Source organism: Pleurodeles waltl, chromosome 6, assembly GCF_031143425.1.
Source record: "Pleurodeles waltl isolate 20211129_DDA chromosome 6, aPleWal1.hap1.20221129, whole genome shotgun sequence".
NCBI classification, from domain to species: Eukaryota; Metazoa; Chordata; class Amphibia; order Caudata; family Salamandridae; genus Pleurodeles; species Pleurodeles waltl.
Window position 1 is genome coordinate 713,564,410 of NC_090445.1, and position 23,553 is coordinate 713,587,962.

At 43.3% G+C, this 23,553-nt stretch overlaps 1 protein-coding gene across 1 annotated transcript in view; it reads left to right on the forward strand.

Annotated features, from left to right (window-relative positions):
• Nucleotides 1–23,553, forward strand: part of NSMCE4A (NSE4 homolog A, SMC5-SMC6 complex component) — a 115,080-nt gene that overhangs the window by 42,019 nt on the left and 49,508 nt on the right. Inside the window, exon 5 of the mRNA XM_069239193.1 lies at nt 7,348–7,447. Coding sequence (XP_069095294.1) covers nt 7,348–7,447 — 100 coding nt within the window. The remainder of the gene's footprint in view (nt 1–7,347; nt 7,448–23,553) is intronic.

Here is a 23,553-nt window from a genome sequence, read left to right on the forward strand (position 1 = left end):
TGGCAGGGGTCTGGAATTCCTATAGCCTGACACCCAGGACATATTGTTCAAGGTCAAGGGCAACAAGCTTTCATATATATTTTGTCCTCGGGACAAGTAGGCCCAACCCCCTGCAAAACAAACTCTTTGGCTGCCAGCTTAAAGGGAGGGGAACTGCCTGCAGTCAAGGTAATATTTATGTCCATGTGTTAATGTTGTTTGAACTTGTATTTATGTGTCATCAATGCAAAGCCTTTATTATTAAATAAATGTGTTAAGCTCGAACTGGACAACTGACAATGGTTCCAGTAAAAAATGTACACACGTTTGCAAAGTTTAACAATATGAGGCTAAGTATAATGCTCCCAGAATGCTCTCTGATTTAAATGCAAATATTTTCAGAAGCTTTTAATCAAGATTGATGATTATTTGATTTCGAAATAAAACGTTCAGAAAAAGAATGCAAATAGAAACAAACACATTTTAATAAATTACTGAGAAATTGTAGGTATAAATTTTTTGAAACATCATTTAGTAAAATGTGTTGATGCATGCTAACATTTCCAAAACATATTTATAATGGAAACCCAGTGCAACCAGTTTCAACAAGATTATGGACATCATGAAAATAAGCAAGCATTGGCAAAGCCAACCAATTCAACATCGGTGGTCAGTCTTTTGGTTTTGTCAATGCTTGTCTTGATTTGACATGGCTTATGTAAAACTTGTGGGAGCTACCAGACCCTCACCATTTAATAAGCATTGTAAAAGCAAAAAAAATGTTTTGCTTTATCTGAAAAAGCACACGTTGCCACATTAGCTCCAGGCACTGAATAAAACTATTTTGTGTGCCAATATGCTCTTTGTGAAAGCAAATAATCATCAGTCTTGATTACAAGCTTCTGCCGACATTGGCATCTAATCTGAGAGCATTATGGGAGCATTATACGTAGCCTCATATTGTTAAACTTTTCAAACTTGTGTGTACCTTTTTAAAAAAGAAAAAAAAAATGTTTTATTCGAACCACTGTCAGTTGTCCAGTCAGAGCTTACCACATTTATTTAAAGCACTCACCTAATAATGAAGGCTTTGCATTAATGACCCATAAATACAGTTCAAACAACATTAACACATGGCTTCATCTGTAGACAGTTCCCTTCCCTTTAAACTGACAGCCAAAACGTTTGTGCTACAGGGGGTTGGGCCAAGGACAAAATAAATATGAAAACTTGTTGTCCTTGACCTTGTACAATATGTCCTGGGCGCTGGGCTATAGGAATTCGACATCCCTACATCCCTGCAGTGTATTATTATTAATAAAATTTTAAATGCAAAGAGCTTTGTGAGGAAATTAAAAATATGCAATCTGAAGTGTGCTTGTCTTTTGTAATAGAATGACTCTATAGAGTAGGTTTAACAAAAATCCTTATAAAGAAAGAAAATAAGAGCAGCATGGGACAGTGTACATTTTGGCTGACAGAGTTCTGTGTTTTTATTGTTTATGTTAACACACTGGGGAAGATTAATTGGTAGATGCTTGTATCCAGTTATGGACCTGCAAGGGTGAGCTTGTCAGTTGTGCTGATTAGTGGTATGAGATCAGCACTGCCATGCTGTGATAGTACTATGTAGTTGTGGGTAGATCAGACTTTCCATTGCAAATGTGCTTTTTGTGTTGGCAGTAATTTTGTTCCGTTCAACAAATCTTCACAAAACTTTATTGAGAAGTGTTCTTCTGAATTGGGTTTGGCATGGCAAATTTAGTGCATGTATGTCAAGCGGAAGGCAAAAAAGCAGAGGAGTAAAAAAAGAAGAAAAAAAACCTTTTCCCAGTTAACATGACATGAATAGCACTTCACTAGAGGAAGTGCCTTAGCAAGATGAATATCTGAACTGTTAGTCCACAGAGACCCACAAACTTTGGGTCTTGGACTGTCCTCTACCCAGATTTTAACAAAAATAATCAAATTCAATTGGCTGGGTTTCTTTTTATCTCCAGTTGTACTGTTTGGGTTTGTGAACTAAAGATTATCTGATCGATTGGCTGCAACTTTGATGAAAGTGGTAGGGCAGCCATTACCGGACACAGGGATTTTGCCCCATTGTCCTGAAGAATAAAATTGAAGCAGTCTTAAGAAGGCAGTATCCTCTGATTTATTATTATTATTTTTTTTTTTTATTATTTCATTTTTCATTTTTTTTTTCCCCTAGCTCAGGTGTCGGTGGGCCAAAGGTATTGCATTTTTTTAAAGTCAGATTTGTGTTTTTAAAAAAAAAAAAAAATTTTTTTGTTAAATATACTTTTTTCCAGGGAGATTTACAACCCTGAGGCTAGGTCTCCGGACTCTAGTATGGTTCTTGTGATCTGTGAACTCTGAGGAAGCTTCTTAAATTCTCTGGCAAGGCTTCTGGACCTTTGCTGGTCTTCTCATAAGGTTCAAGTGCCCAGCACCAGGTCTGCGAGCTTTGTGGGTTGTATAGTAAAGGTAAAGGAGTTTGTAAGGGTCCGCAACCCCGAAACAGGGTCTGCAAACCCTTAAAACTCCCACTGCCCTTCTGAAGATCTTGCGGAGAAGATTAATTCGTTTTCAGATATACATACGAGAAGTTGGAACCATGTAGAGGTCTGAGCACAGGTTTGTCGTGTGTGGCATACAATCTGAATCCCCCAGAGTACACTGTAAAGTGAAGTTATGGCTACCTTTGGTTGTAACACTTTATAAAAAACAACAAAACTTGGAAGAGCTCATGTAAAAAGCTTGGTTCTGGTTGCAGTACCCCCTCTCGCAAACACTTTTTGCCTGGTTTTTGATGCAACTTTGACTTAAGCGCACTGGGTTCCTGCTAACCAGGTCGCTAGTGCCAGTGTTCCTTCCCCAAACTAAGACAACTGGTTACTTGATCCCTCAAGGGGTTAGGCCCTTTAGCTCCCATGTAAGTCCCTAGTAAATGGTACCTGTGGTACTTACAGCCTAGGTACATAAGAGCTGTAGCATAACTTGTTCCTCTCTAAGGGACCCAGCACCAACCTTATACAGACTGCCATTGCAGGCTGTGTGACAAGGTGCTCCCAAAAGGGAAAACACGACATGCACCACACTGCTTGTAATATTAGTAAGTCACCCCTACGGCAGGCCTCACAGCCCTAAGGCATGGTGCATTATCTTACATGTGTGGGAACATCTGCAAGAGCAGATATGCTCCTGCTATGTTTTGTCGATTCTTAGACCTAGTGAGTATACAGGGAAGGCATTTTAAATACATGTTCTGGACACTAGTCAATACGAGTTCCCCAGCTACATGATGGCTTGACTCAAACTAGGGAAGTTTTGTATCCAACATCTCTTATTCATAAACTCTCACTGATTCCAGTGATGGATTTATTAATACATGCACCCAGAGGGCACCTAAAAGGTGCCCCTTGAAAACCTGCCAAATGCTGGTGCGCTCACTGACTAGTTCTAACCAGCCTGCCACCAACAGACGAGACTCTGACCCCCAAGGGTGGGAGCCTTTGCTCTCTAGAGGTCAGAAACAAAGCTGTCTCTGGCAGAAGTGTTACACACCCCGCCCAACAGCCCTCCTCCTTTGGTAGAGAGAGGAAGATGCCGACCCTGAATTTCTACACCCCCCCCCTTTCCTGATTTCCCCCTGCCCAGGCCCCCACCCCCAACATCTTGCTGCCCCAGGGCCCATATGGCATATGATAGGCAGGAAAATTAGCTATGCAGGAGACCTTTTGCATCTCCAGGCTGGATATACCCTTAGGCAGGGGTGTGGAATTTAACAAAATATCTACTTGTCTATGCGACAGGCTGTGTCCTAGATCTACTTATCTTGTAAAACAATCCGCTTGTCCTTTTGGTGCCAATTACTGTGGTGACAAATTATGGCAGCAATTTCATTATATAAAGGCTCTGATAATACCCTATCGGATTAAGCCAAGGCTTATATTTTAGTATGGTTTGAATACTAGCCATTTCCTTCTTTTGCCACCTCTCCACAGATCACATACTTGGGCTGGAAGTAGCGGTGAGCTATAGTTCCAGGATGGAATTCCCTTTTGAATCTGCGCAAACCTACTAACTTGCATGCTTTGGGTGGAGGGGGGGGGGAGAAGGTCACCAGTTCTTCTCCGATCTTTTCCCATACTGAGAAAGGTTGGAAATTTACACCTGACAAGGGCAGATGTAAAACTACTTCCAGGGTTGGGGTAAAAAAGTGGTTGGAGGAATGTTAACTTGTAAACATTCAACAGATATTTGCATGAGCAAATCTACGCATGCATATTTGCTCATGCTAAAATGCAGCATTATATGTAGCTTTATGTTGTTAAACTTTGCATACGTCTGTACACCTTTTTATAATAAAACTACTCTCAGTAGTGCAGTCTGAGTTTACACCGTTTCCTTAGAGCACTGACCCTAATAATAAAGGCTTTGCATTAATGAGCCATCAATGCAGGGTTCAACAGCAATAACATTAGGATCCAAATACTACCTTAACTGTAGACAGTGACCTTTTATGATCCATAATGGCTACTGTAAACTGTCAGCCAAAGGCTTTGTGCTGCCGGTGGATGGGCCTACTTGTCCTTAGGACAAAACATACATGTAAACTTGTTGTCCTTGGCCGCAAACAATATATCCTGGACCTCAGGCTATAGGAATTCCACACCACTGCCCTAGGGTAACAAGCCTGAAATAAACACAGCCTTAGGAAATTTGCCGTCTTGTGTGTGGTGGTATTAGGAATTCTGGGATGGGGTGATGCCCACTCCCCAAAGAAAGTGGTCATCTAGGGGATTTACTGACCCCGACGGTAAGTAGCCCATTGGCAACTACCCTTCTCTCCCCGTAATGCCCCTTAAATAGCGTATTTAGGGGACCCCCTGATACCAGGACTTTAGATCTTCGCTGCCCACAAAAGGAGTGGACAAAGAAGCCTACTGACCTGAGGATCACAACTGACTTGCCACCAGCCCTGCCTACCTGACCTATCCTGCCACTACTGCCTTCAAGAAACATGGAGCGCTACCAGTGCTTCGCAGATTGCCAAGAATAACTCTCTTGGAGCAGAGGAGTTGCTTGCTTGCACTTGCAGGCAACCAAAGAAGAACTGTGAAGACCCGGGACTGCTAAAACCCGACCCCCAGATATCACCACTGCACCCGAGCTAAAGTGGGCCAATGATGTCAACGTGGTTCCCAAGCCCTCCAGAGACGAGGCCCACATTGAGTTCGCCCAATGTGGCCTTCCCGACGGCACTTGCAGCATCTCTTTTTGCAAGCCCCCTCCAACCGCAAGTCTCTTCTGCACTGGAACCCAACACCACTGCACCCAGCCCCACAGCCTGAGGATATGTGGACCAACGCCTGAGGATCTCAAGGGTTGACCCTCTCCCCTTTTTCCCCATCCCTCCCCCCCACTGTGTTTTTTCCGTGACTGGCTGCCCAGTCCCTGCGTGCAGCCTCTTTCTGTCCAGACCGATCTCCATTGACGTGAATGGGGGACATAACGCCGTAACACACCTCTGTACCTAGATGCCACAGAGCCCTCTGAGGTGAACTGTTGGTGTGGCCTTGGACCTTGCCCATACTTACCTCAAGTCAAGAAGAACAGTCCTGTAAGTCGTTGCTAAGTACCCGTATGCAGTGTCTTTCTTTCCCATAGGATAACATTAGGGCACCCAAGACTGAAAAGCACCTCTGCTGCCGGACACCTCCGTGCCTCTCAAAGTGACCTGTTGGTGTTGTCTTGGACCTTGCCCCATACGTACCTTAACTGCAGAAGATGAGTCCTGTAAGTCTCTGATAAAGACCCCTATGCAGTATATGTTTTTTCCCCTCACAGGATAACAATACCGCTCTAAATATTGCACTGTCCACTTTTGGAAACGCAAACAATTCATAACTTGAAAAGTACTTTACCCGATTCCCATGATCTTGGTATCAAAATTGATATAAAAGCATGTGTTATTTTTATATATTGATGTCGGATTTCTTTATTGAGTGTGTGTCTCGCTTACTGCCTTTGTGTGTACAATACATGCTTAGCACTGCTGTCTGCCTAATGGCTCGCCCACACTTCCACAAGAGAGCATTTGGGGTGTCATTTGTGCCTCAGTAATTCCTCTAGGGTTTGCTTGGACTCTTTACACAGTGTATCTCTTTTTGATCCATTATGTAAAGAGCCAGCTTCCTACAGCTCAAAATAACAGTTAAAGTCCGGTTATTGTTGTGAATTAAAAAAAAAAAAAAAAAAAAAAAAAAAAAAAAAAAAGCGGAAGTTATGGCTAGGACCACCATCCATAACTTTCACACACCAAATGTGATGGATATCCACTAGAGAACGGTTGATACAAAATTAATCAAAAAGTGATTATTTACTTGGTGTTTATCCTGAAAGTCTGGTCTGGCTCTGCCTATCATGGGCCCACTTAAGACACCTCTGCCCTCCAGCTTCACCTGAAAATTGTGCGTTCGAAGTCTTTAAGTTGGCTACAGCATTGTGTGTCACATGAAGGCATACTTGGAGCCATGAGAGGGAATACAAGATTTGGAAAAGGGAGGGGAATTTCAAAGGCCTGGAAGCATGCATCTAGTGAGCCTTAATGAATCTAGGACAGTTTCAACCAGAATCTCTACAAAGGCCTAGAGGCAGAACATCAGCCGTGAGTGGAACCTGTGGGGGTCTAAATTCTTTGTGTTTTTCTAATGATTTTAGTGGCATGGGCTTAAAGCAGAACGTTTGCAAGAAGTTGTTAGATCAGGGGAAAATAAGCTCGGATGAGATAGTATGAGAAGAAATTATAAGTTTCTGAATTCAGTTATGTTGGCTCAAATGCCTCAGGCTGTTACAATGAAGACGTTGAGAGTAGTGCAAAGTTCCTGTCTGGCTAACTTGTATGGGTTAATGTGTATATCATTGAGTAATACATAAATGAGATTGGACGGAGTTAAAGGTGTTAAAACTGACCTTTTACATTATAAATTCTGGTACTCGCGCATGCCATGCACATCTTAGAATCTAGAGAAAGATCAAATCTACCAAAGTTTAGAAATTGTCATCTGGGATGTAATGTAAGTATGTGCAGCACTAAACGGGTCTTATGTAAAAATAAAGTTTCTTATGGAAGGAGTTGATGGTTATCTTTAAAGCCTTAGCGGATGCCAACAAGGTCTGCTAATGTACACATCCCTTCCACACCTCCCCATTTTCCTTTGCTCTCATGGGTGAACATCTCACTTCGGGTCTGTTTTGGAATATCGTTTTTGGACTTTAGCATCCTTGTTCTTGGGTCTCAGCCCGAACTGAACATCATAAGCGTAAGTGGAAAAAGTCACAGTAAATGTTGCTTCTCTTTAGGTTAGGAACTTTCAAAATGGACCCCCCAGTGGTGCGGCAGCGGGTTGAGAGGCAGAGAAAGAAGAACAGCACTGAGGAATTGAGGGCCATGCCAGCACAGGTAGGCCTGACTCTGGGGCTTTGTCTCATCGTATCTTCGTTGGATTTAAAAAAGCTCAATAGTCCCACACAAAACTAATTTTCTAAAGGGCGCATTTTTGTGTCAAAATATGTTTTGGTTTTTTTTGTTTGTTTTTTTTTTTTACATTTATTTTAGTCTCTCGCAGTGTCATTTTCATTAACTACGGTCACTGACCACTAAAACATGAGGACACAATCTACCTCCGATGTAAGGTACAGATGGCCACTGTTCATTCCAAGGATGCCTGTAATATTTAAAGAATGGCCACCTTGATGCCAGGGCCACCATTAATGCCGAGGGTGTGCACTATAATGTATAATACACAGCACAGAGGCTGTACTTGAGAAAACAAAAATAGCAAACAGAACTTAGATAAAATGAAAGCAAGAGTACTTCTTTACTGGAGGGACCTGCAGATATATAATACAGAAATCGGCAAAAAAATACAATAAGACATATTAAGAATACAGACAGAGAAAGATTGTGAAGAGACTTGATAATGGTTTTAAGGGAAAAACGTTCTAAAGATTTCTGGAAAAAGATAGAAACCCTAGTCATTAGAAAAATGATAACTGCATCACCATCAGAGCGAAAAGTCTGGATTGAGTATTTAACAAAAATGTTCAAACTAAAAGATATCCAAATCAGCCCACATTACCCAACTCACTGCTTTCACTAGAGCTTCAAAATCATCTAGAGCACAAAGGCCTAGTGGAATTTCAGCTCATATAAGGAAACCACCCAGAACATTTGTTAACTGTTAGAAACGCTATCCAGTGCAATCCTAGCACACCATTCCAGAATTGTGAAGGAGTATTCATATTCTTATGTTTAAAGAAAGGCGACTGACATCAACCTGACAACTATAGAATTATTGCATGGCTATTTCTAGTAAAATCTTCGCCAAACACTTACTTACCAAACTTGAGGAGCTGTTTTCCCTATCACGAAAAAGGAAAACAGGTTAACGGACTAATCTGTCAATGGTGTATGAATTTTTAGGTCGAGAGTGTAAGCGCTTTGACTTGTTGTAAGTATTGTGAACTTTTAAACATGCCCACCTCACGCCCATCACTTACACTTGTTCATGAGCTTGCCTTTCAATTTGTAAATGCCTTACGTTTATCCCGCCTTGAGGCTGTTCTTGCCACGTCTTGCAGACTGCCCCTGTTGCATGGATTATTGCATGATTGCCCATATGCTTCAGCGTGGGCGGACTATTTCTTTTGTCTCTCCCCTTTGTGCTGCCTGGCGGGCATGGCGCTCACAGCGTGAACAGGCTCAACAGTGTGAAGTCCGATCTGCAGTACTGGAGCGTTGGTCACATTGTTCTCAGTTACCTAATCAGTGATTTCTTGTGCTTCTCCCCTTAAAACACTTGAAATTGGTGATTACTTTACATAAAACGGAAATCCTCAAAGCAAAAGTGGCTCACTCAGCACAGCAATGGAGCCAATACTACAATATTCACTGTACTCGGGAAAACTCGACCCATAATGCTTTGCAGGGCATTACTTTTACAAAACATTTTTGCTCACAATTCAGCCTGTGGTGGTCCTAGGACAATGAGACCACTACCAAAATGTTCACAACAATTTGCTCTTTCTGTCTACATCATCTTTGGGTCCCCACACTATGTTAGTGTGGATCCCAAAATAATGACTCTTCCCACCATTCAGTGTCTATTGAAACTGTCATGGCTGGAACTGTTTTATAGCTGGGAATAGCTTGTGTTTAAGGGCCTTTTTTGTAATATCCGTGCTATTGGCCTGCTACCCCTGAATACACGTAATGCACTATGCCCTTTAGGGGTTAAATATATGATTACACTGCATTATATATTGCCATTTTCTTTTGGTGTAGTTATGCCCTCTAAGGGCTAACTATATAGTTACATGACCATGTTTCTTACTAATGCAATTTTTGTTGTGGTTTCCTCTAGGGGCCGTTCTAAGTATTGCAGTCATATCAACATATTAAAATATTTGTGGCACGGAAACTTGTCCCATAATGCTTTGCAGGGCATTATTACAAAACTCAGCCTGTGGTGGTCCTAGGACAATGGGACCACCTTCAAAACATTTAACACGATATGCTCTTTCTGTGTACATCAGCCCTGGGTCCCCACACTTGTTAGTGGGGACTCCAAAATGATAACCCCTACCACCATCCATTATCCTTTTTAAGCTTTCTCATGGCTGGAACTTTTGTTCTAGAACTGGGAGAAGTTATGGTTTATGGGCCATGTTGGTAATATCATTGCAATAGGCCTGCTAGCCTTGAAAATATGTTATGCACTACAGCTAAATATATGGCTACACTGCATCACTTTATCCCATTCTTTTTTCGTGTGGTTATGGTCTCTAAGGGCTGACTGTATGGTTACTTAACCATGTTTCTTCCAAATGCTATTTTTATTGTGACTCTAGGGGGTCTAGGGACTGTTCTGAGCATTGCAGTCAACATACTATAATATTCACGAAACAAAACCTTGCCCCATAATGCTTTGCAGGGCATTACTTTTACAAAACATGTGTGCTCCTAACTCAGCCTGTGTTGGTCCTAGGACAATGGGACCACCTTCAAAACACTCTTTCTGTCTACATCATCTCTGGGTCCCTACACTGAATTGTGGGAGGGTTTATTATTTTGGAGTCCCCTCTAACCTAGTGTCTTTAAAGGTTTCTCATGGCAACTGCTGTTGTTTTACAGCTGGGAGAAGTTTTGTTTTAAAGGCCTTGTTTGTAATATCATTGCAGTAGGACTGCTAGCCCTAAAACGCCATCTAGGGGCGAAGTATATGATTACACTGCATTATTTTCTCCTGTTTTTTCATGGGGTTTTCCCCTCTAGCGTCTAACAATATGGTTACATGACCATGTTTCTTACAAATTATACTTTTGTTATGGTGCCCTCTAGTGGCTGTTTTGAGCATTACAGTCTAATGCCAAGTCTATTTCTGATAAAGGTTTAGATGATAATTGTATGTTTTAATAATCTCTCCTTATTACAATTATGACCATAATTCATGCCAACTTAACATCCTTATTACACTATGATTGAACACTCTTGATAAGTTTGGGTGACCCTTCTAGTTTATTTCTCCTCTGTGGCTGTCTTGTGTCTTTTTTGGGGAATTGTGTTAGCCAGCCAGCAACTCTAATGGTCGGGTGGTGAATGTGGTATTTTATTGGAATTAGCATGGCAGATTTAAATTAGGATGCTAAATGGCAACATTTTAATTTTTTGCTGCAGATAGAGGAAGAAGGTGAATGGATGTGCTTTAGTTATATGCAGGGCCACTGAAATTATGTGGCAGGAGAAGACTGAATTATGAGGCAGGGTTGACCAATTTATGTGGCAAGAAAAGTCCAGTTATGAATTTACAATGCCAAGAGCTTTAACTCGAGCAAATGCAAGACCTATTGCATTGCAAATGCTTATTACTCCTGAAATTACGGCCAGAACAATGCTCCTAAAGTATGCAGATCTTGCTATAGTCTTTCTTTTACTTGATGGGACATCCCTGTGGAATAAGATGCTGGTACAGGGAATCCTTATTCCTTTGTTGTGGCTTATCAAACTCCACATGCTTCTTGAGCACAAATCCATCTTAGGGGTCGACAGGCACCTTCAAAACAGAACATACACCGTACAGGATAGGAAAAGGCTGCATTCTGGCTCCTCTTATATTTTCAATTTATTTATATTTCTGATGTCACCAAAGTCTTAGAAAAGGTATTGTGTTTCACCCTAAGTTGCACCAGGATGTAACTAAAAATGTATGTTTGAAACCATCCTGCTTAATTTTACTCTAGTACGCTTTAGGAAAATGTAGTTCATACTATAAACTAAATTATTTAAACATTAGTATAAGTGAGACTAAGGGGTTGATATTTATACGCTGACTGGAAGAAGTTTAGGTGAAGTTTGGATAGCTCTCAGTTAGCTGTGATTTTTCACTTTTTCTAAGTAGGGTTATACTTTTCACTAATCTTTCCCTCTGGTATCGTGTTAACACAGCCATTTGATTGGCTTGAGTGGTTGCTGGAGCATTAAACACAGGAGACAACTGTCTGTACCCTAAATATATCGAAATACTGAAAGAAGCTTATGAGTTCGAACTTGTTAGCCTGTTACTCTGTGGGATCGAACTGTTGGAGCATTAAGATCTTAAAAAATCTAGACTCTGAAAATGTTGATTTGGAAGAATTGGGTAAGGCTAGCTCATGGGACACCTGTCTTTGCTGTTTGACTCGGATAAGGACTGACACATGTCATGTTTTAAAAGTTAAGCCAGAGGTCTTTCTTGCTGGTATTACATTCTCTTTGCAATAAAGGCACTGTGGAGCACACCGTCAAAGATTATCTTGCCACTCACTCCAGAGCATTCTGGTATTCCAAACTGAAATTTTATCTTCTCAGAAATTAAATTAACCACAGAATGGTCGGCTATAGGTTATTTAACATGGAAAAATAGAATCGGACGTGGAACAATGCAGAAAGTTATGAAAGTGATCCTTGGGAATGTAAATAGTGCACAAAATATGAATATATATATTAACCAACAAAATACCTAGACCACCTCAATGACACCATGGCACCAGTGTCAATTTGTTTAAGTCTGTATGTTTTGTGAGACAAATCTTCACCATTTTGAAAAGTCGACTGCAATTTTTGGAAGCAGCACTATAATCTTATGGAGAAAAAACAAACGGCAAAATAGGTACAGTACAGCGACTTACTGGATCAATCTCCTGGACTTAAAGTGAGTATTGGCAGGGGTCAGAACCACACCCACAGGTCACACCAGTTGGCATTGGGGTGGCCGGTTGCAGGGGTGTAGTACGGCGTTGGGTGCCCAATGTTAGTCAATGGGGATCATTCTGGTTGAAAAGATGGTGCAAGTGAGGACTGGATCCAGACTGGGGGAACTAACAAGTGGGTTCCAATCGTCAAAGGTCGGGGCATGTGGGGACACCTCAGGGCCTCTTCTCCACTGGCCTGGGGCAATGGGTGTAGAGGTGTCTTGAGGTGTCAGGAAGCTGCTTTTCTGGTGTCAGGGGTTCCCCTAAATACTGCATTTAAAGGCATTTCAGGATGTGTAGGGTGGTAGCCAATGGGCGCCTTACTCTGGGGTCCTGTGGAAAGCAGGCATAACTTTGTCCCAGAGTTCCTCATTCTGCCAACGCCAAAATGGCAGATTTCTAAAAGTTGTGTCCACATCAGGCAGCGCACCTTAGGGGTGGGATTGTCCTGAGGGGTGGACACACCTTCCTGAATACTAAATTTCCAACCTGTCCAGGTGTCAAATGGGCCCTGGGGCACAGGGGTCAGCAACTCTACTTTGAGTGAAGCCAGATCTGCTTAGCAAGGGTTTCTTTGAGGCTTGCTGCCTTGGAATGCAGATTCAAAGGTCGTCCTGTTGGGCAAGGTGTTCAAGCACATCTCCTAGAGCAGGCATTGTCTCTGACCACCCAAGAGCAAAGGCTCTCACCCTTGGGGGTCAGATTTGTGTCTGGTGGCGACGGGCTGGCTAAAACTAGAAAGTTCACACACTAGTAGTTGGTAGGTTTTCAGGGGGCACCTCCAAGGTGCCCTCTGAGTGCATGTATTCATAAATTCTTCACTGGCATCAGTGAGGGTTTATTAATATGAGATGTTTGATAACAAACATCCCTGTCTTCAGGGAACCCATCATGTATCTGGGACACTCGTAGTGGCCAGTGGCCAGCACTGTGCTTAAAATGGCTTCTCTGTTCATTCACTGTCTTTAAGAATCGACAAAGACATAGCAGTGGCATATCTGCTTGTGCACCCTGCCTTAGGGTTGTAAGGCCTACTGTAGGGGTTATTTACATATATTGCATGCAGTGTTGGGGGACATGGCACACAGAATGTGTGCGATGTTGTGTTTTGACTTTTAGCCGCACCAAGACATGCAGCTTGCAATGGCAGTTTTTATGTGCTAGGTGAGGGGTCCCTGAGGGTGGCACAATACATGCTGCAGCTCTTGGGGACTCTCTTTGGTACCCATTCCTAGGTACCAGGGATACCATTTGCTAGAGACTTACAGGGGGACCAAAGTTATTGCCAATTGGGGAACAATTGCACAGTTTTATGGAAAGAGATCTTGCACTGGGTACCTGGTTAGCAGGAACCCAGTGCACTTTCAGTCAAAATTGCATCTAATACCAGACAAAAGTGGGGGTGATCATGTCAAAAAAGGGGTGCTTTCCTGCAGAGATGGATAATGTAACTTAGATCAGGACAACTACCTTTTCAAGGGGATAAAGAACATGTGGTAAACTTACTATAACTCCTAAACAGTATGTCCTCTATCTTAAGAAGAAAGCCGACCTCCGCTGCATGTGATTTTATTTTGTGATGCACTTATTTAGGAGTATAAATTCTTGTTACACCCTTATTTCAGAGCATTGGAGAGTTGAAGTGTGTAACATGTTTTATGATGAAATGTGTGGACATTAGGTTATGTACAGGATTGTGGAAGTTTATTAGACTTTTTGAAGAGAAGATAGAGAAAGTGTTTCGGTATAGACCTAAGCTTTTTCCACTTTATTTGTGAAGAATTCACTAGGCTGTCTTTTAACTACTGGAGTATGAAACTGTAGACATCTCTTAGTGTAGGATTTTTTTTGTTCTTTTTTTTCTTTTCTTTTTTTTTTTTTTTACAATTTTCTCTCTTAATTCATCTTTCTTTCTTTCTTTTACTTCCCCCTTAGTCTTTTTAACTCCTGTTGTGTTTATTATTTTGATTTATGTTTGCATAACCTAATTTGGCAACATCAAATTGATGAAATAAGCCTCAAGCTAGAATATGGAGGCTGCCCTCAGTATGCCAAGTATCACTACAGTTATACCAGGGCCATAATAGTGTTGGGACCGAACACTGCAGTACAGGATATATCAACACTGTATCAATACCAGCACCAATTGATCAGGGGTGTGCCTGGAAAAGGCGCACTAGACAACATTTATGTACGTTGGTCGTTTAAAAATCTGACCGATTTTGCATTGATAACAATAAAGCCTGGTGACTTTAATAAATTGTATGTCTATGTCTGGCACAGATGCACAACAGATGGGTGTCCAAGGGGCTCTGTCAGGGTTTAATTGAGTTGCTTCATAGCAGCATGAGTCCATTCAGTGTCTGGTGAGTGCACAGATTGTAGTTTGGAGATGAGGCGTGACAGGTGTTCAGAAAAAAAAATATTGTGTGCCATCCCCATTGTAATGAGAGTAAAGATGTCCTCTTGAAGTTGTGTAGATCAAACTGATGAGCAAGCTCAGGCAGATCCTTTTGATAACTGTGGCTGCTAGCACTATTGAGTGGAAAGGAAAGGAGTTTTTGGATGTCTGATTCGAAAGTAATCTGAGCCAGTGACACAGAGATATGTGGGGTAATTAGTTGGCTATTCAACTGTTCTGAACGTAGCAGAGAGGTCAGTAAGAGGAAAATGGAGGTGAGAGGGAGTTATACTCTGCAGATGTTCAATACACCGGAGCCTGTCTTGGAAAAATCAGTGGAAGTCTGGTTGAAGTGGGTTGAGAAGTGTGTAGTGAAGCAGGTAAAGATCGGTCGCAGGAGGAATTGTCTATTCCCTATTATTTCTTAACGCTGTAGGTATTGTATTGAAATATTAGATATCAGACTTGGATTAGAACGGAATTTGTGACAGTGGTCAGGTACTGAATGATGGGGCAATGTTATGTGTAGTGTTTATTTTCAGTATGGTAGGAGTGGGATACTTAAGTAAGAAAAGTTTTCCTTTGCAGAGTTTTTTTTTTTTTTTTTTTTTTTTTTTTAAGAGCTTTGCGAGATTTGTGAAATTCACCTAGGTTCCCAAGTTAGGTCCATGGAAACAAAAGAAAGATTGTGGAAGCATGAAATCGGTTTCACAGTGAATTATCAAAGCAAACTCAACATTTTAACATCTGTGTTTCTGTGAAAACTTGTTTGGGTAAAATTCTTCTGTAAAATCGTTTTTGAGGTATTTTCCCTACGGGTTAAGTATTTAAGTTGCAAAGTTTGTCACCATTTCTAAACATTTCTGATATTATTTTGCAACTGATCTATAATGCAACTGATGAAAAAGACATATCTGGACAAACTACTGATGTGTCCAACTAACACCAGCACAATAATGCCATTGCAGAAAACCTCCAAATGCTTCCACATAAAAATTGATCACATGAACTGTACAGAGGTGCACTTTTCTGTAACTGAATACTTCACTGTGAGGAAAGCCAATGCACTCTGAAAAGCATTTTAGCAATCTAGACATTCTCCTACAATCGACTACAATATATCTGTCATGCATTGTTCCCCTACATAACCCTAACCACAACCAAACTCTAGCCATCAGAAAATTGATTTTGAAACTAAACATTAGAACAGGTGTCTCCAACCAGTCAGTCGCGAGCTACCATTAGCTTGCCAGCACCTTCAGAGTAGCTCACAGCCTTGAGTTCATTTTTAAATATGCACAGATTAACATTTTTATTTTAAAGTTCAGGGGAAATGTGTTTATTGTTACAATACTATCATCAGGCTACAGATAGCAGGTCTTGATAATGAGCAGTGCTCAGGGAGATTTAGGAGTTAGGCTGGGGCACAGAAGGGAAGAACTGAAGCACTGAGGTATAAAATTCCTAATCAACTCAAAATTGGAGCATGAGAACAAAATTATGTTTTTGAATGCTTTTAAATTGAAGGGAATAAAAATAAAAGTTGCTTTAATGAGTAAATTAACTCTTCATTTTAATTCTCTCCCATTTCAAAGTGTCGCATTTACAAACAGCAGCATCTTTCTCCCAGCGGCCAGTAGATACTGTGCCATATTTACAACAAAAAAATAGTCATTCTTTAAACAGATGAAATTTAGAGTGAAGAAAATGATTTCTTCAAACCATTAAGTCTTAATGTTTTTCTCCACTTTCAATTCAGACAATTACGCCTTAAAGGTTTACTTTTATAAAGCATGTTTCTTCACTGTAAATTCCTCCCACTTAAACAAGTGGCTTATATGTTTCTGTTATACATATGGCAATGTCTTTACAGGCCACTGGGAGCAAGATGCTCGCTGTTTGTAAATATGACACTTGGAAATGGGAGAAAATGTAAATGATGTGTTTTATGGAACCCACATAAACAAAGTTAACTCTTCAGTTTATTTTTCTCCCATTTAAAAGTAATGCCTTCACTCTTTACACACAGCCAGCATCTTACTCTCAGTGGCTGAATGCAGCATTGATAACTGAAAAAAGTCATTGTTTTAAGTAGGAGAAATTTAAATTGTCAAAGTATTCCATATTATGAACATTTTTGCAGAACATATTTCTGCACTTAAAATTTTTCTCATTTAAAAAAATGGTTGTATGCTTGTGTTATAAATGTAACAGTGGCACATATGGCGAAAGGTATGTCCTGTGCCACAAGCACATACGACAAGTGCTCTCAATCACATATACACATATATTTCACTCATACGCACAGATGTTCCTACAGTCCAAAGACCACGCTTTCACTGACACACATGGCAGCACTATGATAGTACCCCTAGTCAAAGTATTTTGTTAAAACCAAAGCTTCTGATTCTATGGATTATGTGCCAATGAAGATGGGTGTGAGGGTGTCTGTTACTATGTGCGAGCTACTTAGCCTTCAGTTGCTCACAATGATTTCACTGATCAGAGGTAGCTCTCACTACAGAAAAGGTTGGAGACCCCTGGTTTAGAACTGTAGTTTAGTAAATAATAACTGGCAAACACACTCAATTGTGCAGAAAGTCTTACTGTTCCTGGTATATCCAATGTGCCATGAAATACTCTCTCCATTTTATGATGGTGTCTCAGAATTTATAATTCATTTAACATTTTAAATAACGTTAAACATAAACATGACTGCCTCTTCTTTACAATGTGTGTTTCCTATTAGTTTCCCCATAACTACCTGACCCTAGACAGCAGAAAGTGTTTTCTGTCCCTACTTTAAGCCTTCCAAAGTTTATTCCTTTGTGCCCCAGATCATTTGCAGAACTGGTTGAAAAAGACTGCTGATGTTCTTATGTTGGACGATGCATATTTCATAGCTGTTGTAGGAAGTTGGCTCTGTATGTGCTATTTCAAAGTAAGGAATAGCATGCACAGAGTCCAAGGGTTCCCCTTAGAGGTAAAATAGTGGTAAAAATAGATAATACTAATGCTCTATTTTGTGGTAGTGTGGTCGAGCAGTAGGCTTATCCAAGGAGTAGTGTTAAGCATTTGTTGTACATACACATAGTCAATAAATGAGGTACACACACTCAGAGACAAATCCAGCCAATAGGTTTTGTTATAGAAAAATATCTTTTCTTAGTTTATTTTAAGAACCACAGGTTCAAATTTAACATGTAATGTCTTGTTTGAAAGGTATTGCAGGTAAGTACATTAGGAACTTTGAATCATTTAAATTGCATGTATACTTTTCAAGTTATTCACAAATAGCTACTTTAAAAGTGGACACTTAGTGCAATTTTCGCAGTTCCTGGGGGAGGTAAGTTTTTGTTAGTTTTACCAGGTAAGTAAGACACTTACAGGGTTCAGTTCTTGGTCCAAGGTAGCCCACCGTTGGGGGTTCAGAGCAACCCCAAAGTTACCACACCAGCAGCTCAGGGCCGGTCAGGTGCAGAGTTCAAAGTGGTGCCCAAAACGCATAGGCTAGAATGGAGAGAAGGGGGTGCCCCGGTTCCGGTCTGCTTGCAGGTAAGTACCCGCGTCTTCGGAGGGCAGACCAGGGGGGTTTTGTAGGGCACCGGGGGGGACACAAGCCCACACAGAAATTTCACCCTCAGCGGCGCGGGGGCGGCCGGGTGCAGTGTTAGAACAAGCGTCGGGTTCGCAATGTAAGTCAATGAGAGATCAAGGGATCTCTTCAGCGCTGCAGGCAGGCAAGGGGGGGCTTCCTCGGGGAAACCTCCACTTGGGCAAGGGAGAGGGACTCCTGGGGGTCACTTCTGCAGTGAAAGTCCGGTCCTTCAGGTCCTGGGGGCTGCGGGTGCAGGGTCTTTTCCAGACGTCGGGACTTAGGTTTCAGAGAGTCGCGGTCAGGGGAAGCCTCGGGATTCCCTCTGCAGGCGGCACTGTGGGGGCTCAGGGGGGACAGGTTTTGGTACTCACAGTCGTAGAGTAGTCCGGGGGTCCTCCCTGAGGTGTTGGTTCTCCACCAGCCGAGTCGGGGTCGCCGGGTGCAGTGTTGCAAGTCTCACGCTTCTTGCGGGGAGTTGCAGGGTTCTTTAAAGCTGCTTCTTGAAACAAAGTTGCAGTCTTTTTGGAGCAGGTCCGCTGTCCTCGGGAGTTTCTTGTCGTCGTCGAAGCAGGGCAGTCCTCAGAGGAGTCAGAGGTCGCTGGTCCCTTTGGAAGGCGTCGCTGGAGCAGAGTTCTTTGGAAGGCAGGAGACAGGCCGGTGAGTTTCTGGAGCCAAGGCAGTTGTTGTCTTCTGGTCTTCCTCTGCAGGGGTTTTCAGCTGGGCAGTCCTTCTTCTTGTTGTTGCAGGAATCTAATTTTCTAGGGTTCAGGGTAGCCCTTAAATACTAAATTTAAGGGCGTGTTTAGGTCTGGGGGTTAGTAGCCAATGGCTACTAGCCCTGAGGGTGGGTACACCCTCTTTGTGCCTCCTCCCAAGGGGAGGGGGTCACAATCCTAACCCTATTGGGGGAATCCTCCATCTGCAAGATGGAGGATTTCTAAAAATTAGAGTCACCTCAGCTCAGGACACCTTAGGGGCTGTCCTGACTGGCCAGTGACTCCTCCTTGTTATTCTCATTATTTTCTCCGGCCTTGCCGCCAAAAGTGGGGGCCGGGCCGGAGGGGGCGGGCAACTCCACTAGCTGGAGTGTCCTGCGGTGCTGTGACAAAGGGGTGAGCCTTTGAGGCTCACCGCCAGGTGTTACAGCTCCTGCCTGGGGGAGGTGTTAGCATCTCCACCCAGTGCAGGCTTTGTTACTGGCCTCAGAGTGACAAAGGCACTCTCCCCATGGGGCCAGCAACATGTCTCTAGTGTGGCAGGCTGCTGGAACTAGTCAGCCTACACAGACAGTCTGTTAAGTTTCAGGGGGCACCTCTAAGGTGCCCTCTGGGGTGTATTTTGCAATAAAATGTACACTGGCATCAGTGTGCATTTATTGTGCTGAGAAGTTTGATACCAAACTTCCCAGTTTTCAGTGTAGCCATTATGGTGTTGTGGAGTTCGTGTTTGACAAACTCCCAGACCATATACTCTTATGGCTACCCTGCACTTACAATGTCTAAGGTTTTGTTTAGACACTGTAGGGGTACCATGCTCATGCATTGGTACCCTCACCTATGGTATAGTGCACCCTGCCTTAGGGCTGTAAGGCCTGCTAGAGGGGTGACTGACCTATACTTGCATAGGCAGTGAGAGGCTGGCATGGCACCCGGAGGGGAGTGCCATGTCGACTTACTCGTTTTGTCCTCACTAGCACACACAAGCTGGCAAGCAGTGTGTCTGTGCTGAGTGAGAGGTCTCCAGGGTGGCATAAGACATGCTGCAGCCCTTAGAGACCTTCCTTGGCATCAGGGCCCTTGGTACTAGAAGTACCAGTTACAAGGGACTTATCTGGATGCCAGGGTCTGCCAATTGTGGATACAAAAGTACAGGTTAGGGAAAGAACACTGGTGCTGGGGCCTGGTTAGCAGGCCTCAGCACACTTTCAATTGTAAACATAGCATCAGCAAAGGCAAAAAGTCAGGGGGCAACCATGCCAAGGAGGCATTTCCTTACACAACCCCCCCCCCCCCAAACGAAAGAGGATGAGACTAACCTTTCCCAAGAGAGTCTTCATTTTCTAAGTGGAAGAACCTGGAAAGGCCATCTGCATTGGCATGGGCAGTCCCAGGTCTGTGTTCCACTATAAAGTCCATTCCCTGTAGGGAGATGGACCACCTCAACAGTTTAGGATTTTCACCTTTCATTTGCATCAGCCATTTGAGAGGTCTGTGGTCAGTTTGAACTAGGAAGTGAGTCCCAAAGAGGTATGGTCTCAGCTTCTTCAGGGACCAAACCACAGCAAAGGCCTCCCTCTCAATGGCACTCCAACGCTGCTCCCTGGGGAGTAACCTCCTGCTAATGAAAGCAACAGGCTGGTCAAGGCCATCATCATTTGTTTGGGACAAAACTGCCCCTATCCCATGTTCAGAGGCATCTGTCTGCACAATGAACTGCTTAGAGTAATCTGGAGCTTTTAGAACTGGTGCTGAGCACATTGCTTGTTTCAGAGTGTCAAAGGCCTGTTGGCATTCCACAGTCCAGTTCACTTTCTTGGGCATTTTCTTGGAGGTGAGTTCAGTGAGGGCTGTCACAATGGATCCATATCCCTTCACAAACCTCCTGTAATACCCAGTCAAGCCAAGGAATGCCCTGACTTGAGTCTGGGTTTTTGGAGCTACCCAGTCCAGAATAGTCTGGATCTTGGGTTGGAGTGGCTGAACTTGGCCTCCACCTACAAGGTGGCCCAAGTAAACCACAGTTCCCTGCCCTATCTGGCATTTGGATGCCTTGATAGAGAGGCCTGCAGATTGCAGAGCCTTCAAAACCTTCTTCAGGTGGACCAGGTGATCCTGCCAGGTGGAGCTAAAGACCGCAATATCATCAAGATAAGCTGTGCTAAAGGACTCCAAACCAGCAAGGACTTGATTCACCAACCTTTGGAAGGTGGCAGGGGCATTCTTTAGACCAAAGGGCATAACAGTAAACTGATAATGCCCATCAGGTGTGGAGAATGCTGTTTTCTCTTTTGCTCCAGGTGCCATTTTTATTTGCCAGTACCCTGCTGTCAAGTCAAAGGTACTTAAGAATTTGGCAGCACCTAATTTGTCTATGAGCTCATCAGCTCTAGGAATGGGATGGGCGTCTGTCTTGGTGACAGAGTTGAGCCCTCTGTAGTCCACACAAAACCTCATCTCTTTCTTTCCATCCTTGGTGTGAGGTTTGGGGACTAAGACCACTGGGCTAGCCCAGGGGCTGTCAGAGCGCTCAATTACTCCCAATTCCAGCATCTTGTGGACTTCCACCTTGATGCTTTCCTTAACATGGTCAGACTGTCTAAAAATTTTGTTTTTGACAGGCATGCTGTCTCCTGTGTCCACATCATGGGTACACAGGTGTGTCTGACCAGGGGTTAGGGAGAAGAGTTCAGGAAACTGTTGTAGGACTCTCCTACAATCAGCTTGCTATTGGCCAGAGAGGGTGTCTGAGTAGATCACTCCATCTACTGAGCCATCTTTTGGGTCTGATGACAGAAGATCAGGGAGAGGTTCACTCTCTGCCTCTTGATCCTCATCTGTTACCATCAACAGATTTACATCAGCCCTGTCATGGAAGAGCTTAAGGCGGTTCACATGGATCACCCTCTTGGGGCTCCTGCTTGTGCCCAGGTCCACCAGGTAGGTGACCTGACTCTTCCTTTCTAGCACTGGGTAAGGGCCACTCCATTTGTCCTGAAGTGCCCTGGGAGCCACAGGCTCCAGAACCCAGACTTTCTGCCCTGGTTGGAACTCAACCATTGCAGCCCTTTGGTCATACCAAAACTTCTGGAGCTGTTGGCTGGCCTCAAGGTTTTTGCTTGCCTTTTCCATGTACTCTGCCATTCTAGAGCGAAGGCCAAGTACATAGTCCACTATGTCTTGTTTAGGCTCATGAAGAGGTCTCTCCCAGCCTTCTTTAACAAGAGCAAGTGGTCCCCCTACAGGGTGACCAAACAGAAGTTCAAAGGGTGAGAATCCTACTCCCTTCTGTGGCACCTCTCTGTAAGCGAAAAGCAGACATGGCAAGAGGACATCCCATCTCCTTTTGAGCTTTTCTGGGAGCCCCATGATCATGCCTTTTAATGTCTTGTTGAATCTCTCAACTAAGCCATTAGTTTGTGGATGGTATGGTGTAGTGAATTTGTAAGTCACTCCACACTCATTCCACATGTGTTTTAGGTATGCTGACATGAAGTTGGTACCTCTGTCAGACACCACCTCCTTAGGGAAACCCACTCTGGTAAAGATACCAATGAGGGCCTTGGCTACTGCAGGGGCAGTAGTCGACCTAAGGGGAATAGCTTCAGGATACCTAGTAGCATGATCCACTACTACTAGGATGTACATATTTCCTGAGGCTGTGGGAGGTTCCAGTGGACCAACTATGTCCACACCCACTCTTTCAAAGGGGACCCCCACCACTGGAAGTGGAATGAGGGGGGCCTTTGGGTGCCCACCTGTCTTACCACTGGATTGACAGGTGGCGCAGGAGAGGCAAAACTCCTTAACCTGCTGGGACATATTGGGCCAGTAGAAGTGGTTGACTAACCTCTCCCACGTCTTGGTTTGTCCCAAATGCCCAGCAAGGGGAATATCCTGGGCTAAGGTCAGAATAAACTCTCTGAACGACTGAGGCACTACCACTCTCCTAGTGGCACCAGGTTTGGGGTCTCTGGCCTCAGTGTACAGGAGTCCATCTTCCCAATAGACCCTATGTGTTCCATTTTTCTTGCCCTTGGACTCTTCAGCAGCTTGCTGCCTAAGGCCTTCAAGAGAGGGACAGGTTTCTTGTCCCTTACACAGCTCCTCCCTTGAGGGCCCCCCTGGGCCTAAGAGCTCAACCTGATAAGGTTCAAGTTCCAAAGGCTCAGTTCCCTCAGAGGGCAGAACTTCTTCCTGAGAAGAGAGGTTCTCTTTTTCTGACTGTGTTGCAGTTGGTTTCCCAACTGACTTTCCTTTTCTCTTGGTAGGCTGGGCCATTTTTCCAGACTCCAGCTCTACTTTTTCACCCTGTGCCTTACATTGTGCTCTTGTTTTTACACACACCAGTTCAGGGATACCCAGCATGGCTGCATGGGTTTTTAGTTCTACCTCAGCCCATGCTGAGGACTCCAGGTCATTTCCAAGCAGACAGTCTACTGGGATGTTTGAGGAGACCACCACCTGTTTCAGGCCATTGACCCCTCCCCATTCTAAAGTTACCATTGCCATGGGATGTGCTTTAGTCTGATTGTCAGCGTTGGTGACTGTATAAGTTTTTC